Source organism: Diaphorina citri, unplaced genomic scaffold, assembly GCF_000475195.1.
Source record: "Diaphorina citri unplaced genomic scaffold, Diaci psyllid genome assembly version 1.1 scaffold1157, whole genome shotgun sequence".
NCBI classification, from domain to species: Eukaryota; Metazoa; Arthropoda; class Insecta; order Hemiptera; family Psyllidae; genus Diaphorina; species Diaphorina citri.
The window spans coordinates 18,214-38,503 of NW_007378586.1; the positions used below are offsets into that span (position 1 = coordinate 18,214).

Sequence of the window (20,290 nt, forward strand, 5' to 3'; positions counted from 1 at the left end):
GCCAAATTTTGAAAATTCAAATATTTTGGTAATTTTTCTGGTTCCAGAGTGGTGGAAGGAAGTGGAACTCTGGATTTTCCATGGGTTTTCCTTGTATTTCAAGTTCTTTTGATCTTTTGATTACTGTAGAATTGTAGATAATAACTTAAGTTAAATGGTGTCTGATCATTTTATTTGTGTCAACGGAAAACATGGATCAGCCTCCAAAGATCAAAAAATTAGACGAAACTGTTGTAAACAGGATTGCTGCCGGAGAAGTTATACAAAGACCAGCCAATGCTCTGAAAGAATTACTGGAGAACAGGTAATACCAATACAACCCACCCTAGAACTAACTGGCAGCTAGCAGGTGATCTGGGATAGCATATTCACAGAAATATAATATCAGAACTTTATCATTTCTGAAGGCTGAGCACCTGTTGCTTGATTGACCACTGTGGTCAATTCCTGAAAGGGATGGTAGCTACAAGCCCTAAGTGGATGAAATATGGGGATTGCTTTTGTAAAATTAAATTGATCCCAAGGGTAAACATAGACCCTAGTCAAATGATTATAGAAAAGGACATCTTCTTCAATCACTTGTCATGTAGACACACAGTAAGTATCTACATATCACTATCCCCCTTAGAAATCAGCCCCTTTGTCCAACAGTGGACAGATAAAATCTAGTTCCCCACCATTATGACAATTATCTCAATTTTAGCTTGGATGCAAAGTCAACATCAATTCAAGTAACCGTCAAGCAAGGAGGACTAAAATTACTTCAGATCCAAGACAATGGTACTGGTATACGAAAAGAAGACATGGATATTGTATGTGAACGATTCACTACAAGTAAGCTGACCCAGTTTGAAGATCTCAATAGTATATCAACATTTGGATTCCGTGGTGAAGCCCTGGCCAGCATTAGTCATGTTGCTCATTTGACAATCATCACTAAAACCAAAACTTCACCTTGTGCTTACAGGTAGTGTATTTAATATCTATTTGATGAACAGGTGGTGTACTTATCTAGCTGATTTGATGGCCCTTGCTCTGATGGAAATGTCACAGTATCTTCAGAGAGACAAAGAGCAAATAGGAGTGAGGGAAATCAAACAGAAGGAGTAAGGAACAGAGATTGGAGAAGAGGGAAGAGGCAGGAGGAGAGTGAAAGTGAGAGATAAAAGAGAGAGACAAACAGATAAGGGAGGGAGAGAGTGAGCAAGCAAAAGAGAGTCACAGAGGTAAAATAAATAGGTTTAAAGTTGCATCAATCCGGAATGAATGGAGAGAATCAATCCGGAAGAATGGAGGCAAGTGGCTCTGGAGAGAGGGGAATGGGTAGCTGCTGTGACACAGGCATATGGTCATTAAGGCCACAGCCAAGGATAAGTAAAGTAAGTATAAAGTTGGATAGATTGGACTTTTAAATTTTATACTGTCAGATACCTAATAAACAAGCATCTATTCCAAATGTTCCAGAGCTTCCTATATTGACAGCAAGCTCAAGGATCCTATCAAGCCATGTGCTGGGAATCATGATTGCTTTGAACTTACCACTGACATTTGGTTTTGGCTACATTTTTTTTTACGAGTGGATGCCCTTTGCCATTTCTTTAGCAAAGGAAATGTCCCTATTTTCCGTCCCTCAGACCAGAAACACTATTAAATCATACAAGGAGTCATGGGAATTTAGCTAAAAACCTGCATGATTATTGACATCTCCGCAATATTTACAGATGGATACACACCCCAGTTAGATCTCCTACCCATGTATATGTTACGTCTATGTACCTCTGTTAACTGGGACTCGGAACAAGAATATGATGGGGGTTTTTTGGGTACTCAAGTACTTCAGGTGAAACTCAAATCATCAATCTCAATCTTTCTCCTACAGGGTTACTTAGTAACTATTGGGGTACCTATTTAATTACTGTAAAACTGGAATTTTATCCTTATCAGATAAGGTTTGTTCTCAAACAACTGTATTTCTCCATTTCTCCTGTTCTCAAACAACTTTCCTTCTCTCTTTGCTCTTGGGATGATGAAACTTTCTATTCTGTTCATGTTCTCAGGTGAGCCGATATGCAGTTCATAATCCTCATGTTGGATTCACATTGAAGAAACAAAATGAAAAAGGAAACCGCCAAGTACTATGCCCAACATCCAGGCTGTGAAGATGAAACTTTGAAGGTAAGTCATAGACAAATCGAGAATTCAAATTAAAATAGACATAATTATGATTGTTTTTTTTTTATATTTTTATTGAGAATATTTTTGTAGTTATCAGTAAATTTACGCTACGCGTGCGTTTTTTTCTTTTCAAGAAGTTTGTTAGAAGGAATTGTAACAACAAAGGTCTTATCATCCCAAAATCGAAGAGATAAGGAGGACAGGATGAGGCTAGCCGTTCCGAGAACGAACCTTATTTGTTTAGGATAAAATTCACCCCGGGCGGAAATTGAACCCGTGATCTAGCGCTTACAAGGCAGACGCGCTACTCTCTAAGCTGACCAGGCTAGTTATTAATGTAGTATCTATTACTTACTGTAACTCATTCGGGTTTCCTTTTCATTTCAGGACAAGGAAGAAAAGCAATGGTATCGCACTGTAGAGCATACTCTGGTACCTCTTATGAAAAGCCAATACCAACCTTCTGAAAAAATAGTAGAGAGAGCATGTCTACTAGAGATTGCTAGTCTGAACAATTTGTACAAAGTGTTTGAACGATGCTAGAATCCTTGTCATCTTCACATTCAGCCATTGTAAATAACAAGTATTATGTACCTGAACTCCTGAAAGTTTAAATCACAGTATTCACATAAGATTATGAGAAAATTAGACATAAGTACCTACCTATAGTAGATGTGCTTTGCTTCAAATTCAGTGAAATCCCAACCACAAAATGATATTAAAGAAGTGCACACCATTATTTCGAGACTGGAACAAACACTATTACTGTTTAATTTTATTTTCCTTGCTGTCTCATCAGAGTGAATGCCATGACCTTGCTGTTTCATTCATGATTATGGAAACAATATCTCCAGGTATGGTCATGTATGGAGGTACTTTTTTTCTTCTTCCTCACCTTTTCCCGTGTTCAGACGGGTTCGGCGTTTTTCATCATTCCTTTGAGCTGACACTTGGTTTTGGCTACACAAGATTACGAGAAGGGGGGCCGTTTTCAATTTTGATGCAGACTGTTTAATAAAATACTTTTTCACTTCTCTTCAGGGAGTTGCTATCAGTAGAAGGTACAGATGACGCATTCCAGCTTAAAGTTACAGGCTGGATTACCAATGTGAACTTCTCAACCAAGAAAATGACATTCCTTCTCTTCATTAATAACCGTCTGGTAGAGTCTGTAGGTAAGAATCAAAGTTTCTCTCTCTCTCTCTCTCTCTCTCTCTCTCTCTCTCTCTCTCTCTTGGGGTGATGAAACTTTTCTATTCTGTTTACTTTGAGGTTTGATAGATTGAACTGTACCTAACTGTTGAGGTCTTATCGTCCCGAAAGCAAAGAGAGAAGGAAGACAAGGTAGAAAGTCAGCCGTTACGAGAACGATCCTTATCTGTTTGGGATAAAATTCACGCCGGGCGAGAATCGAACCCGTAACTTAGCGCTTACAATGCAGACGCGCTACCCTCCTAGCTAACTAGACTGGCAGAAATTTCTTCAATTTGAGGAGCAGGCTTGAATGAACTGAGTGCAGGTTCAATTCCCTGTCAAATCATGGAACTTTATCCTCAATTATTTCAGAATTGGACTACAACTCTAAGTTCTAATATTGTTATGTGATAGAAAAGGCCTCCAGCACGGTGTTAACCTCGCCTAGTAATCACCTTTCTACTATCTTGCACCTTCATTGTCTTGATTCCAGCTATTAAGCGCATGATAGAGCAAGTCTACAGCATCTATCTTCCCAAAGGCTCCTTCCCATTTGTGTACCTATCTCTGTGTATGGACCCTAAGAATGTAGATGTTAATGTTCATCCCACCAAACATGAAGTAAGTGCCTGTTTTATTTCACTTTTTTATGAGGTATAGGTAAAAAAAAAGTTAAATATTACATACTTACCTACTGCATGTCCGAAAATTTGATCATTAGAATTTGGCCCCATAAGCGTCCCCTTTTCTAAATTAAGCCCTGAATAAGGTTTACTAAACTAACAAGTGTCTTGCTGTGGGACTATAAATAGGGATCAGTTTATCATGCCTCAAAGGAAAAGCACATCAGGTCCTCATCATGGTTAACTGAGGTTCGGGACGGGACCAAGTAATTTTGGCTAGAGGCCATCAACAACAACTAAACTAACTTACTAGTTTCAGTTCCCTAAACTGAAGAACTAGGTTAAGATTCAGCAAATAATGAACTCTTCGTTTGTATTCCAGGTTCATTTTCTCCATGAAGACACGATTATCGAGAGAGTTCAGTCAATGCTGGAGAAAACATTGCTAGGATCTAACACATCCCGTGTATTTTATACTCAGGTTAGTAACCACTTTCGCGCAAGTAAATAAGTATTTGGTTTGATAAGATTATGGATGCCCAGCCTACTTAGCTTGCAAGCTAGAGCGTCTGCCTTCTAAAAGGTAGGTCATGTCACGGGTTCGATTCCCGCCCGTCGTGGATTTTATCCTAAACTTTTATTGTAAAAATAAATGGCTTTAAAAGCCGTAAGTTGTATTAATAAGAATAAACAGATAAGGTTCGTTCTCGGAGCGGTTGGCTTTCTCCTATCCTGTCTTTCGTTTCCCTTCGCTTCCGGGACGGTAAGACCTTCCTTATTTATGATAACAACTTTTGTGTTTTCATTTCAGACCAAGCTGCCTTCATTCTCCACAGAGCCCCCTACTACTAAGGCTAAACCTTCCTCTACCAGTTCTAATACCAATAACACCACTACCACCACTACTCCAGCTTATAAGCTAGTACGCACTGATGCTTCAGAACAAAAGCTAGATAGATTTCTCAGCAAATATGTAGCAGATCAGACAGCCACGAGTAAACAGATTAGTAATAAAAAGTACAAGTGAGTATTTTGCATGTTACCTAAATAAGGTGCTCATTTATGGAATCATTCGAAAATATGCTGTACTTATAATTTCTAGCCAGCCTACTTAGTTTGAAAGGTACCCCGTCTGCTTTGTAAGCAATAGATCGCTGGTTCGATTCTCGTCTGGAGCTACCTATTTTTTTTATTATTATTATTATTATTATTATTATTAGTTTTTAGTAGTTTTATCTAAACAGCCATATTTCCTATGAATAATTCCAACAGCATAGGATTAATTAGTATCTAGTCCTATTTAAACATCTAGGAACAAGTAGGTAGTTTTTGTTTGATAATGCACCGCCTTTTTTGGGTATGCTAGTCTGAATAAGGTATTTGGATTTGAATATTATACACAATTTACATACAGAATACACAATTTACATACAGAAGAAGAAATGTAACAAAGTTATAGTTGACTCGTTTGTTGTGAATTGCGTCTTCACATAAAATTTCAAAAATCTGGGCAGGAGTTGCCTGTTGTACACATTTTATCATTACCCCGAAGAACATTATACATATATCACAAAGGCAACATCGCATTTCAAGATTTCCAAGTTAAGGTGGCGTTCCGTTCCTAGCTGCCGGGTCGCGCGACTTCCATTACAAACTTCCAGTCGAACAAATTATTACAAAAATAGTATTTTAAATCACATGAAAACCTCACGGGCAGCGCGACCACACTGCTCTCAGAGCGACTGGGCAGCGCGACCCGGCAGCTTGGTTCGGAAAGTACTTCATAAGAATACATAGGAAGCAGTAGGCAGCGGTCGCACAGCTCGGCAGCGCGACCGGCAGCTAGGATCGGAACGCCACCTTTAGACTATTTGCTAGTCAGCTGAGATAGTACCAATAGTACAATAGTCATCTATTAGCAAATACCAAGTACTCGCAGTAGCACCTTGGGTTTTTATTTTGGTTGGTACGGAGCTTCCTTTACCTCCTGAGGTCATTTACTTTATGGATCATACAGCCTGATCGAAAAAATAGAAAATTTCCCTGAAAAAAAGAAAATATTCCGTCAAATACATTACTTTTATTATTATAGGATAAGGAAAGCGAAAAATCAGATGGTAATTTCGTATTACTTTTGGAAATATGGCGTACAGGAATTGTAATTTTCATGTCCTACAACCCCAAGCAGTGTAAGGTACATAACATCACCTTGCTAATGGCCCTCATTGTAGCCTGAGGCTACTAAAATTACTTTTTGTTTTACAATTTTATTATTTTTTCCTTAAATATTTATGGGACGAGTGCACTTAGTTACCAAAACAAGTACATGTCTACTTTATTTTTTTTTTATATCCATTATTTCTCTTCCTAATTTACTTTTTATCAAGCTAATAATTTTATTCAAATCAATTACTGATAACATGATCAATAAGTAGAAATATTATCATTAACTTATGACTCAATATATGATGATTGCTCTCTTATTGTAATTTTGTTTTCATGAAAACCCTGATTTGTACCATTATCATAATGCCATTATGATGTAGATTTATAAATGCAAGACAAGGAGTTTGTTTGTCCTTTAAACGGGACAGGGGGAGATGGAGGGAGAGAGCTGTCCATGAAATGTAGAATTATGAGAAACTTCTAATGACTATCGACATCCACTGAAATAGGTTCCACCAAAAGACTTTCCTACTTCATATGGGTTCCAGTCGATATTGATCGATAGAATATCACACAAAAGGATATTTTACAGACTAGAAAAATATCAGCTGGTTCCTTCATTACACAGAACATGAACTAGAACCCTTGCAGAATAATTTTTCGAAAACTGCAACTTTTGATAGTTTGTTGCAAAAAAAAAGAATCCCTATACCCCAAAATCGAAAGCATTGGCGGACCCCCTGTTCATAGAGCAACAAATCACGTCAGGTGTGGTACGTTATATTTTACACACCCTGTATAATGTATAGGTAGGTAATGTAGGGATTATAATAATAATGCTGCTAAAAAATGGCACCCATATGATTGAGGTAGGTACCCAGTCAACAAGTATTTGGTTTAGTGAGCTGTTGAATAGAGCAGTCGGTAGGTACAGGGACTCAGTATTACCTGTGTACATAGACCATAGAACATCTGTACTCATTCCAATACAAGAGCAACTCACACACACACATACCTACTCATTTTCCAAATAAAATAAAAACTAGAAAACATTATCATAATAAAGAGTAAGAGAATCTAAATCTAATTCTAAATCTCGTCCTATCACAAGATACATTATCAAGCGTGGTGAAGTTATTTCTGTGCTAAGTAAACGACACATGAGTGGAGATTGTAAAACACAAGAAAAAAAAAAATACAATTTACATGTTGCTTTTTTTCGAGAGTTGATAAAAAATAAATATAATTGCTGATATATTTTTATTGTACCACGATTCAAAATCTTCGCGATCACTTACGTATTTGCACAGTTTCTTCCAATTAATTTTTACTTTTTTTTACCGTTTCTTTTCTTGAAAAATATAATTGTGTTTGTTTTTTTCTGCGAAGTTACCTTAACTCTTACCTAAATCATTGAAAGTGAAGTGATGTAAAAACTATCCCGTGTTGTAATAACCCCATTATCCCAATAAATCACTTTAGTTTTGGTACCTCTCATCAATTCTTGTGCAATATATAGGGTGATCCTAAAGTAGAATTATGTTGTTCTGAATCCTCCTCTTCTAAAAATGGCCCTTGTGGAATGTGGGATGGAATTTATTTTGTTTATTCTTCCGATATGAAATTGAAAAGACAATTTATGTACTTTTGTTGGCAAAGGCATCTTCATAAATCTTATGAGTGAGTTCCCAAGTACTTCCTTTAACATTAAAAGAATGTGCCAGCCTTGTTAGCTAGGAGGGTAGTGGTCTAGTAAGCGCTAGGTCGCGGGTTCGATTCCCGATTTTTCAGCCCAGGGCGAACATTCTCCTAACCAGATAACGCTGTTTACGAAACGGCTGGCTTTCTCCTGTCCTGCTGAAGAAGATTTCGGCACGATAAGACCTGCGTTCATTTAGGCTCAGCGCACGGTTTTTACCAGTGTACACTGCTCTGCATTCCGCCTTACAGTTCTCTCTATTAAACCTTCTGCAGTTTGCTATTTATTTTAATCTCTCATCAGTTTATACTTCTTCACATCTAGTTCTCACGACGATAGTTGAACCAGGGCTACTGTGAAATGGCCTGGCATAACACAGAGGCAAGGTGTCGCCCAGTGAAGTGTAAGGTATCCGAGATATTATTTATGACTCAAATATTTTTTTTTGTATTTTGTCTAGAACTTATACTCTATTAAACCTTCTGCAGTTTGCTATTTATTCTAATCTCTCATCAGTTTATACTTATTCACATCTAGTTCTCACGACGATAGTTGAACCAGGGCTACTGTGATATGGCCTGGCATAACACAGAGGCAAGGTGTCGCCCAGTGAAGTGTAAGGTATCCGAGTTATTATTTATGACTCAAATATTTTTTTTTTTTTTTGTATTTTGTCTAGAACTCCACGCACCATTCGATAGGTAAGAATATTATGGTAGCTATGAGCCCTAAGTGGATGAAATATGGGGATTGCTTTTGTAAAATTATATTGATCCCAAGGGTAAACCTAGACCCTAGTCAAATGATTATAGAAAAGGACATCTTCTTCAATCACTTGTCATGTAGACACACAGTAAGTATCTACAATCTACATATCACTATCCCCCTTAGAAATCAGCCCCTTTGTCCAACAGTGGACAGATAAAATCTAGTTCCCCACCATTATGACAATTATCTCAATTTTAGCTTGGATGCAAAGTCAACATCAATTCAAGTAACTCTGGTGACGAGACTTGTATGTACAGAGGAGACAACATAGCATAGCTCAATGATTCCGCAGCATAAGGTTCGGATTGTTCGGAGTTATTTGAGAGACAACTGGGAGACATGGCTGGGGAAGTAAATTGCCAGTGTGGAGAGGATTGTTGGAGAGTGGGTGATATAAGGTCCAGTTCTTCTGGACATTCTTCTTGCGTGAATGGTGTGTCTATGTCAAAATACATAGCAAGACCAAAACTGAATATGGTCTCGAGAATTCGCTTGTTATTGCTGAGAATGGTAGTTTATTTTCGAGGATAGAATTCTTCAATAGAGGAGAACTGGATCAAAGTGAGGCTCGTGTAAAGCAAAGGCAAGTTGGTTGGAAAATGAGAAATCAATATTTCAGCAAACTTTACAGTCACTGTAATTCTCTCAATTTCAGCTTGGATGCAAAGTCAACATCAATTCAAGTAACTGTCAAGCAAGGAGGGCTAAAATTACTTCAGATCCAAGACAATGGTACTGGTATACGGAAAGAAGACATGGACATTGTATGTGAACGATTCACCACAAGTAAGCTGACCCAGTTTGAAGATCTCAATAGTATTTCAACGTTTGGATTCCGTGGTGAAGCCCTGGCCAGCATTAGTCATGTTGCTCATTTGACAATCATCACTAAAACCAAAACTTCACCTTGTGCTTACAGGTAGTGTATTTAATATCTATTTGATGAACAGGTGGTGTACTTATCCAGCTGATTTGATGGCCCTTGCTCTCATGGAAATGTCACAGTATCTTCAGAGAGACAAAGAGCAAATAGGAGTTAGGGAGATCAAACAGAAGGAGTGAGGAACAGAGATGGGAGAAGAGGGGAGAGGCAGGAGGAGAGTGAAAGTGAGAGATAAAAGAGAGAGACAAACATATAAGGAAGGGAGAGAGTGAGCAAGCAAAAGAGAGTCACAGAGGTAAAATAAATAGTTATAAAGTTGCATCAATCCGGAATGAATGGAGAGAATCAATCTGGAAGAATGGAGGCAAGTGGCTCTGGAGAGAGGGGAATGGGCAGCTGCTGTGACACAGGCATATGGTCATTAAGGCCACAGCCAAGGATAAGTAAAGTAAGTAGAAAGATGCATAGATTGGACTTTTAAATTTTATCCTGTCAGATAATAAACAAGCATCTATTCCAAATGTTCCAGAGCTTCCTATATTGACAGCAAGCTCAAGGATCCTATCAAGCCATGTGCTGGGAATCAAGGCACTCAGATTATAGCAGAAGATTTGTTCTATAACATTCCAACCCGACGCAAAGCTTTGAAACAACCATCTGAAGAGTACAACAAAATAGCTGATGTTGTAAGTTTGGGTACTCAAGTACTTCAGGTGAAACTCAAATCATCAAACTCAATCTTTCTCCTACAGGGTTACTTACTAACTATTGGGGTACCTATTTAATTACTGTAAAACTGGAATTTTATCCTTATCAGATAAGGTTTGTTCTCAAACAGCTGGCTTTCTCCTATCCTGATTTCCTTCTCTCTTTGCTCTTGTTATGATGATACTTTGGTGATGATGACACTTTCTATTCTGTTCATGTTCTCAGGTGAGCCGATATGCAGTTCATAATCCTCATGTTGGATTCACATTGAAGAAACAAAATGAAAATCTGGCTGATATTCGAACCAATGTCAACTCTAGTCATTCTGAAGTGATCGGAAATATCTATGGAAACAATATCTCCAGGTATGATCATGTATGGAGGTACTTTTTTTCTTCTTCTTCCTCACCTTTTCCCGTGTTCAGACGGGTTCGGCGTTTTTCATCAGCCTCTCAATCAGCCCTTGCTAGGGTAATTCCTTTGAGCTGACACTTGGTTTTGGCTACACAAAATTACGAGAAGGGGGGCCCTTTTCAATTTTGATGTGTTTAATAAAGAGTGTTTAATAAAATACTTTTTCACTTCTCTTCAGGGAGTTGCTATCAGTAGAAGGTATAGATGACGCATTCCAGCTTAAAGTTACAGGCTGGATTACCAATGTGAACTTCTCAACCAAGAAAATGACATTCCTTCTCTTCATTAATAGATGAGTTGAGAGCACAACATTGAATGTCTATCCTCACCTAAGAAACCATACAAAAGATCTATTAAATTGGTAAATGAGAGTAAAAAAATTAAAACTGCCTTGAGTTGGAACCAATTTCAATTGGTCTCTTTGGTCTCAGAGAACTTGCTGATCACTGACAAAAAGCAATGTTTGAGAAATCCTTAATGGGATAGGGCCAGGTTGTCTGCAACTGCTATCTACTTATTTTGGGCTGAAAGGTACCTATGTAAATAAAAGAAAACATTCTTTACAAATCGTACCTGTCCCTCTTTAAGAGGTAATGGACTATCTTCTTTGATCACCAGAGGTTTGTTCACTTCAGTAAGCACTGCTGATCTGATTTTATCTCTGTGTACACTGCTCAGTGAAAAGTTTCGGCTGTGACTTCTCAGGATCTTCGCAAATCCTTTGATGAATGGAGAGACTGACATGATCTCTAACTATGGTTAATTTCACACAGAAAGCATAATGGTACACTGAAAAATACAAGAAGATTCGATTTCCTTCGTTTTTTTTCTCTAAAATTTGTCTTTTCGGAAACAAAATTTCAAAATTTCGCGCGGTGGCAAACAACGGCTGCACTTTTGTTCTAAAATCCACTGCTTTTCACCTCCTTGGAAAACCGGCAAAACTTCGCGCCAAATTTTGAAAATTCAAATATTTTGGTAATTTTTCTGGTTCCAGAGTGGAAGTACTGGAAGTGGAACTCTGGATTTTCCATGGGTTTTCCTTGTATTTCAAGTTCTTTTGATCTTTTGATTACTGTAGAATTGTAGATAATAACTTAAGTTAAATGGTGTCTGATCATTTTATTTGTGTCAACGGAAAACATGGATCAGCCTCCCGTTAATGTTCATCCCACCAAACATGAAGTAAGTGCCTATTTCATTTCACTTCTTTATGAGGAGGTATAGGTGAAAAAAAAAAGTTAAATATTACATACTTACCTACTGCATGTCCGAAAATTTGATCATTAGAATTTGGCCCCATAAGCGTCCCCTTTTCTAAATTAAGCCCTGAATAAGGTTCACTAAACTAACAAGTGTCTTGCTGTGGGACTATAAATAGGGATCAGTTTATCATGCCTCAAAGGAAAAGCACAGGTCCTCATCATGGTTAACTGAAGTTCGGGACGGGACCAAGTAATTTTGGTTAGAGACCATCAACAACAACTAAACCAACTTACTAGTTTCAGTTCCCTAAACTGAAGAACTAGTTTAAGATTCAGCAAATAATGAACTCTTCGTTTGTATTCCAGGTTCATTTTCTCCATGAAGACACGATTATCGAGAGAGTTCAGTCAATGCTGGAGAAAACATTGCTAGGATCTAACACATCCCGTGTATTTTATACTCAGGTTAGTAACCACTTTCGCGCAAGTAAATAAGTATTTGGTTTGATAAGATTATTGATGCCCAGCCTACTTAGCTTGAAAGCTAGAGCGTCTGCCTTCTAAAAGGTAGGTCATGTCACGGGTTCGATTCCCGCCCGTCGTGGATTTTATCCTAAACTTTTATTGTAAAAATAAATGGCTTTAAAAGCCGTAAGTTGTATTAATAAGAATAAACAGATAAGGTTCGTTCTCGGAGCGGTTGGCTTTCTCCTATCCTGTCTTTCTTCTCCCTTCGCTTCCGGGACAATAAGACCTTCCTTACCAGTTACAGTTCCCTCTATCAAACCTCTTCAAAAAGAAGACTATTTATGATAACAACTTTTGTGTTTTCATTTCAGACCAAGCTGCCTTCATTCTCCACAGAGCCCCCTACTACTAAGGCTAAACCTTCCTCTACCAGTTCCAATACCAATAACACCACTACCACCACTACTCCAGCATATAAGCTAGTACGCACTGATGCTTCAGAACAAAAGCTAGATAGATTCCTCAGCAAATATATAGCAGATCAGAGAGCCACGAGTAAACAGACTAGTAATAAGAAGTACAAGTGAGTATTTTGCATGTTATCTAAATATGGTGCTCATTTATGGAATCATTCGAAAATATGCTGTATTTATAATTTCTAGCCAGCCTACTTAGTTTGAAAGGTACCCCGTCTGCTTTGTAAGCAATAGATCGCTGGTTCGATTCTCGCCTGGAGCGAAAATTATCCTAAACAGAGGAGATTCGTTCTTGAAACTGCCGACTTTCTCCTAGCCTGCTATTCTCTCTTCGATATCGGTACCATAAGACTACCCTGGTTTCAGTAATGAAACCTCTAAGAGAAGAAGGAAAAAAATCATCGAGTTAAAACTTAAAATTCACTTTGTTCGTTCAATTATGACAAGAAACGAGAAAAAACAATAAAAGGTCTAGTTATAGGACAGCTCATTTCTTTCTCCTCTTTGCTTCCTCCCCCCAGGAGACGAGAAATAAAACTAAGCAGTGTGCGAGATCTGAGGGGAGAAATAGAGAAGCAGAAATCATCTCAACTCTGTGAGGTGTTTCGTAAGTTGAGCTTCGTGGGATGTGCGACACCCTGTATGTGTTTGATTCAACATGAGACCAAACTGTATATTGTCAACGTTACCTATGTCTTGTAAGTAGTCGAGGTTCATTTTACTGTAGATTTTCATTAGGAAAAAGTACTTTAATTGACCCGGGCCCAAGATCTGATGAGGAAAATCCTATTTTCCTCCTCATTAGATCCACCTGTCTCTAGATATCTAGATCCGAAGTTGGGAACGATATTTAGTAATTTTATTTTTCATTCTTTTCTCTACCTTTAACATTAACCCTCTTATAATTTCAAGAAAATACCGGGAGTACAATAAAGGATAAAACTGTACAGTGTACGTTCATATTGTTTGTTTTCAGAGAAGAGCTGTTCTATCAACTTATGCTTCACGACTTTGGAAACTTTGGAGTTTTCAGATTTGAGGTGAGTGGATTTTCTTAATGGTAGGTATAATCTTTTACATATGAAAAGTTTCCAAGTTCATGACATGACATTCAAAATAAAAGGACCCCTGAATGTCTTGAATCTTGAATGTCTTTCAGGGGTCCTTCTATTAGATGCATGAAAGGAATTTTAATTGTTAAATATACCGCTCGTCACAAATGTTGACTTGACTTGGAATCGAACCACCTGCCTCCAGATCCGAAGGCCACCGTGCTAACCATTACATCACTGAGGCTTAGGTAATTGCTTAGAGTCCGTTCTCACTTGTCGGTCGGAAAAAAAATCGTGTCGTGTGTAGTGGGAACACGCATTTACATTACATTGCTTATAGGATATTCGAAAAAAAGGTGAATCTCATAAGTGGAAACGGGCTCTTACACCCATATTTATGAACAAAATGCTGGCTCTTAAGTTCGTGCTAAGCATAGTCTCAACCGTTCCGAGAACGAACGAACCTTATTTGTTTAGGATAAAATTCGCCCCGAGCGGAAATTGAACCCGTGATCTAGCGCTTACAAGGCAGAAACGCTACTCTCTAAGCTAACGCTACCCTCTAAGCTGACTAGGCTAGTTATTAATGTAGAACCTATTACTTACTGTAACTCATTCGGGTTTCCTTTTCATTTCAGAATGCCATAGGCATTAACCCCACCCTTGATCAAACTTTATTTTGTACTTATATGTTCATTATGTTACCATTTGTAAATATTTATTCTGTTAATAAAGTTTGATCTAATCGTTTAATAATTTCAGGACAAGGAAGAAAAGCAATGGTATCGCACTGTAGAGCATATTCTGGTACCTCTTATGAAAAGCCAATACCAACCTTCTGTCAAACTAGTAGAGAGAGCATGTCTACTAGAGATTGCTAGTCTGAACAATTTGTACAAAGTGTTTGAACGATGCTAGAATCCTTGTCATCTTCACATCCAGCCATTGTAAATAACAAGTATTATGTACCTGAACTCCTGAAAGTTTAAATCACAGTATTCACATACAATTACAAGAAAATTAAACATAAGTACCTCCCTATAGAAGATGTGTTTTGCTTCAAATTCAGTGAAATCCCAACCACAAAATGATATTAAAGAAGCACACACCATTATTCGGTGACTGGAACAAACACTATTACTGTTTAATTTTATTTTCCTTGCTGTCTCATCAGAGTGAATGCCATGACCTTGCTGTTTCATTCATGAGAAAAAAAAGGTAAGATATTAGCGCTCAGTTCTGTTCTGACCTCATTCTAATTTTACCAACAAACAAACAGACATAAAAAATTGGTTGCGAACTTGTCGCGTAAAAAGTTAGAACTTATTTAGTTTAGTGATGAATGGAGAGGCAATTAATTGTCTAAGGCCTGCCACACATTGGAAGTTCGCGCGACTTCCTGTAGCGCGTAGTCGCCCGAAAATCTATACCTACCTAATACCCATGAGACCTCTCACACTCTATGAGACCTAAGTTAGACTATTTGCTAGTCAGCTGAGATAGTACCAATAGTACAATAGTCATCTATTAGCAAATACCAAGTACTCGCAGTAGCACCTTGGGTTTTTATTTTGGTTGGTACGGGAAATGAGTCGGGCTACGTTCCATGAAGAACTTCACGCTTTGCGCTTCGAGATTTTCAAAAGTTATGACGTAATATTACAGAAGATCAACCTTGAAAAACATTGCATAACCATTAAAATAGTAGTTGTGACGTATCACCCCGGTGTATATCAGATACAAAAAGACATCTTTTCTTTATTCTGCTATCGCCATTTGGCGAAAGCTAAGCCGCTACAACAACAACAACAACAACAGCAGCGAGATACCGCCTGAAAATCCAAACTTATGAAAATGATAGAGACCTCTCACACCAAAGCCGCTCGACTTAGGTCTCATAGAGTGTGAGAGGTCTCATGGGTATTAGGTAGGTATAGATTTTCGGCATACCGTTAACCTGCCCGAATAAGGCTGAAAAGTCCCGGAAATCGAGGCAGTACGTGTGTTGGATGGACTAGTATTCTATGGACCTTCACGGAAAATTATTCTCTGGATTTTGTGGATTAATTAAAATTGGTGAAATTTTGGGCCCGATCATGCTTTTGGGGGCACAATAGAGACCCTTTTCCTAAATAAACTGTACAGTTTACGGAATCACTAGATTCACTAATATTAGATACAGTCCTTTTAAGCCTTTTCGTATTTTAGTAATGATAACTTTGAAGCTTTAGCTTTCGTGTTTTGAAGAAACTCTTAGCTTTACCACGGAAATTCTTCATGATAAAGATTTTAGATGGATCTGGTGAGAGAGAATAAAATGAGATAACAAAAGTACATAAATTGTCTTTTCAATTTCATATCGGAAGAATAAACAAAATAAATTCCATCCCACATTCCACAAGGGCCATTTTTAGAAGAGGAGGATTCAGAACAACATAATTCTACTTTAGGATCACCCTATATTATATATTGCACAAGAATTGAGGAGAGGTACCAAAACTAAAGTGATTTATTGGGATAATGGGGTTATTACAACACGGGATAGTTTTTACATCACTTCACTTTCAATGATTTAGGTCCGCCTACGGGAGCGTATGCCGTGACGTCAAAGTTCACGATTTACCGGTATTTTTAAAGTCGATTTATCTCTAGATCTAGAAGTCGTAGAAGAAAAAGAAAAATTCCGTTGGTCCTCATTTTTCCTGCTCTATGACTTTGAAACATCACCCAAGCGCGACTGATATACCTACTACTGATATGAAGTACCGACACTATTGTCTTGCTATTGTGTGTGCCCCATGTCACCCGTGCATTGTGTCACCAAGCTCCATTGTTCTGAACTCGGGTGGAAAACAATCAGCATGGACTTGTGTTTATTCATTAACACTGGCCCAACCTTACAGATAACACACGTTCATCGTACTATCTCGTTTTGTATTTGAATAATGCCTGCTTAGAACATAAATCCTGGAGCGAAAATTATCCTAAACAGAGGAGATTCGTTCTTGAAACTGCCGACTTTCTCCTAGCCTGCTATTCCTAGCCTGCTATTCTCTCTTCGATGTCGGTACCAGTCGGTCTAAGAGAAGAAGGGAAAAAAATCATCGAGTTAAAACTTAAAATTCACTTTGTTCGTTCAATTATGACAAGAAACAAGAAACGAGAAAAAACAATAAAAGGTCTAGTTATAGGACAGCTCATTTCTTTCTCCTCTTTGCTTCCTCCCCCCCAGGAGACGAGAAATAAAACTAAGCAGTGTGCGAGATCTGAGGGGAGAAATAGAGAAGCAGAAATCATCTCAACTCTGTGAGGTGTTTCGTAAGTTGAGCTTCGTGGGATGTGCGACACCCTGTATGTGTTTGATTCAACATGAGACCAAACTGTATATTGTCAACGTTACCTATGTCTTGTAAGTAGTCGAGGTTCATTTTACTGTAGATTTTCATTAGGAAAAAGTACTTTAATTGACCCGGGCCCAAGATCTGATGAGGAAAATCCTATTTTCCTCCTCATTAGATCCACCTGTCTCTAGATATCTAGATCCGAAGTTGGGAACGATATTTAGTAATTTTATTTTTCATTCTTTTCTCTACCTTTAACATTAACCCTCTTATAATTTCAAGAAAATACCGGGAGTACAATAAAGGATAAAACTGTACAGTGTACGTTCATATTGTTTGTTTTCAGAGAAGAGCTGTTCTATCAACTTATGCTTCACGACTTTGGAAACTTTGGAGTTTTCAGATTTGAGGTGAGTGGATTTTCTTAATGGTAGGTATAATCTTTTACATATGAAAAGTTTCCAAGTTCATGACATGACATTCAAAATAAAAGGACCCCTGAATGTCTTGAATCTTGAATGTCTTTCAGGGGTCCTTCTATTAGATGCATGAAAGGAATTTTAATTGTTAAATATACCGCTCGTCACAAATGTTGACTTGACTTGGAATCGAACCACCTGCCTCCAGATCCGAAGGCCACCGTGCTAACCATTACATCACTGAGGCTTAGGTAATTGCTTAGAGCCCGTTCTCACTTGTCGGTCGGAAAAAAAATCGTGTCGTGTGTAGTGGGAACACTCATTTAAATTACATTGCTTATAGGACATTCGAAAAAAGGGTGAATCTCATAAGTGGAAACGGGCTCTTACACCCATATTTATGAACAAAATGCTGGCTCTTAAGTTCGTGCTAAGCATAGTCTCAAGGCATTTGATTGGTCAATTTTGACTTGAGACTGATCTAAGAACGATCATTCTTGTTCATAAATACGAGTGTCAGTTTACATACTCTCTGTATGTGCTCATACAATGATTAATCCCTTGTATACCCGTCTTTCAGAATCCAGTGAGTATCAAAGAGTTACTTCTCATATCTCTAGATCTACCGGACTCAGGCTGGGATCCTAGCAATGGATCTAAATCCGAAGTAGCTGAATCCGCCTCTCAGTTCCTTCTATCTAGAGCTGATATGTTGACTGATTATTTCTCTATGGAAATAGACACGCAAGCTAGACTACGTACCTTGCCTTTACTAGTAGGTAAGTAATGCACTTGCTTGTCCCTGGTTCAAGAAGTGTCTGGTTCAATGCCTGCCATAAAAAAAAACTTATATTTTGATTGCAACCAAGTTACTTTCTCGTGTTGACCCAGCACCAATTTTTCGTCAGCCTTTCAATCAGCCTTGGTTTTAATATTACCTATTTTTTTATTATTATTATTATTCGTTTTTAGTAGTTTTATCTAAACAGCCATATTTCCTATGAATAATTCCAACAGCATAAGATTAATTAGTATCTAGTCCTATTTAAACAACATTGGGGGAACAAGTAGGTAGTTTTTGTTTGATAATGCATCGCCTTCTTTGGGTATAGTAGTCTGAATAAAGTATTTGGATTTGAATATTATACACAATTTACATACAGAAATGTAACAAAGTTATACTTTGCTCGTTCGTTATGAATAAAATTGCGTCTTCACATAAAATTTCAAAAATCTGGGCAGGACTTGCCTGTTGTACACATTTTATCATTACCCCGAAGAACATTATACATATATCACAAAGGCAACATCGCATTCCAAGATTTCCAAGTTAGACTATTTGCTAGTCAGCGGAGATAGTACCAATAGTACAATAGTCATCTATTAGCAAATACCAAGTACTCGCAGTAGCACCTTGGGTTTTTATTTTGGTTGGTACGGAGCTTCCTTTACCTCCTGAGGTCATTTACTTTATGGATCATACAGCCTGATCGAAAAAATAGAAAATTTCCCTGAAAAAAAGAAAATATTCCGTCAAATACATTACTTTTATTATTATAGGATAAGGAAAGCGAAAAATCAGATGGTAATTTCGTATTACTTTTGGAAATATGGCGTACAGGAATTGTAATTTTCATGTCCTACAACCCCAAGCAGTGTAAGGTACATAACATCACCTTGCTAATGGCCCTCATTGTAGCCTGAGGCTACTAAAATTACTTTTTGTTTTACAATTTTATTATTTTTTCCTTAAATATTTATGGGACGAGTGCACTTAGTTACCAAAACAAGTACATGTCTACTTTATTTTTTTTTTATATCCATTATTTCTCTTCCTAATTTACTTTTTATCAAGCTAATAATTTTATTCAAATCAATTACTGATAACATGATCAATAAGTAGAAATATTATCATTAACTTATGACTCAATATATGATGATTGCTCTCTTATTGTAATTTTGTTTTCATGAAAACCCTGATTTGTACCATTATCATAATGCCATTATGATGTAGATTTATAAATGCAAGACAAGGAGTTTGTTTGTCCTTTAAACGGGACAGGGGGAGATGGAGGGAGAGAGCTGTCCATGAAATGTAGAATTATGAGAAACTTCTAATGACTATCGACATCCACTGAAATAGGTTCCACCAAAAGACTTTCCTACTTCATATGGGTTCCAGTCGATATTGATCGATAGAATATCACACAAAAGGATATTTTACAGACTAGAAAAATATCAGCTGGTTCCTTCATTACACAGAACATGAACTAGAACCCTTGCAGAATAATTTTTCGAAAACTGCAACTTTTGATAGTTTGTTGCAAAAAAAAAGAATCCCTATACCCCAAAATCGAAAGCATTGGCGGACCCCCTGTTCATAGAGCAACAAATCACGTCAGGTGTGGTACGTACAGACTAGAAAAATATCAGCTGGTCCCTTCATTAAACAGAACATGAACTAGACCCCTTGCAGAATAATTTTTCGAAAACTGCAACTTTTGTTAGTTTGTTGCAAAAAAAAAAAAAGAATCCCTATACCCCAAAATCGAAAGCATTGGCGGACCCCCTGTTCATAGAGCAACAAATCACGTCAGGTGTGGTACGTTATATTTTACACACCCTGTATAATGTATAGGTAGGTAATGTAGGGATTATAATAATAATGCTGCTAAAAAATGGCACCCATATGATTGAGG

General features: G+C 37.7%; 2 protein-coding genes across 2 annotated transcripts in view; both read left to right on the top strand.

Annotated features, from left to right (window-relative positions):
- Positions 1-35: 35 nt before the first annotated feature.
- LOC103514501 (DNA mismatch repair protein Mlh1-like) lies at positions 36-18,978 on the top strand. The gene is given in 16 exon segments (XM_008479386.3): positions 36-304; positions 9,281-9,544; positions 10,038-10,194; positions 10,442-10,581; positions 10,809-10,947; positions 11,628-11,634; positions 11,733-11,815; positions 12,202-12,300; positions 12,675-12,886; positions 13,301-13,477; positions 13,756-13,819; positions 14,594-14,724; positions 17,064-17,240; positions 17,519-17,582; positions 18,172-18,370; positions 18,926-18,978. Coding segments are annotated over 16 exon segments (2,079 nt in total). The 5' UTR covers positions 36-191.
- The window catches only part of LOC103514503 (bestrophin-2-like), a 58,542-nt gene continuing 45,255 nt past the window's right edge, over positions 7,004-20,290 (top strand). Inside the window, exon 1 of the mRNA XM_026827458.1 lies at positions 7,004-7,645. The gene's annotated coding sequence lies outside the window, so the exon portion shown is untranslated. The remainder of the gene's footprint in view (positions 7,646-20,290) is intronic.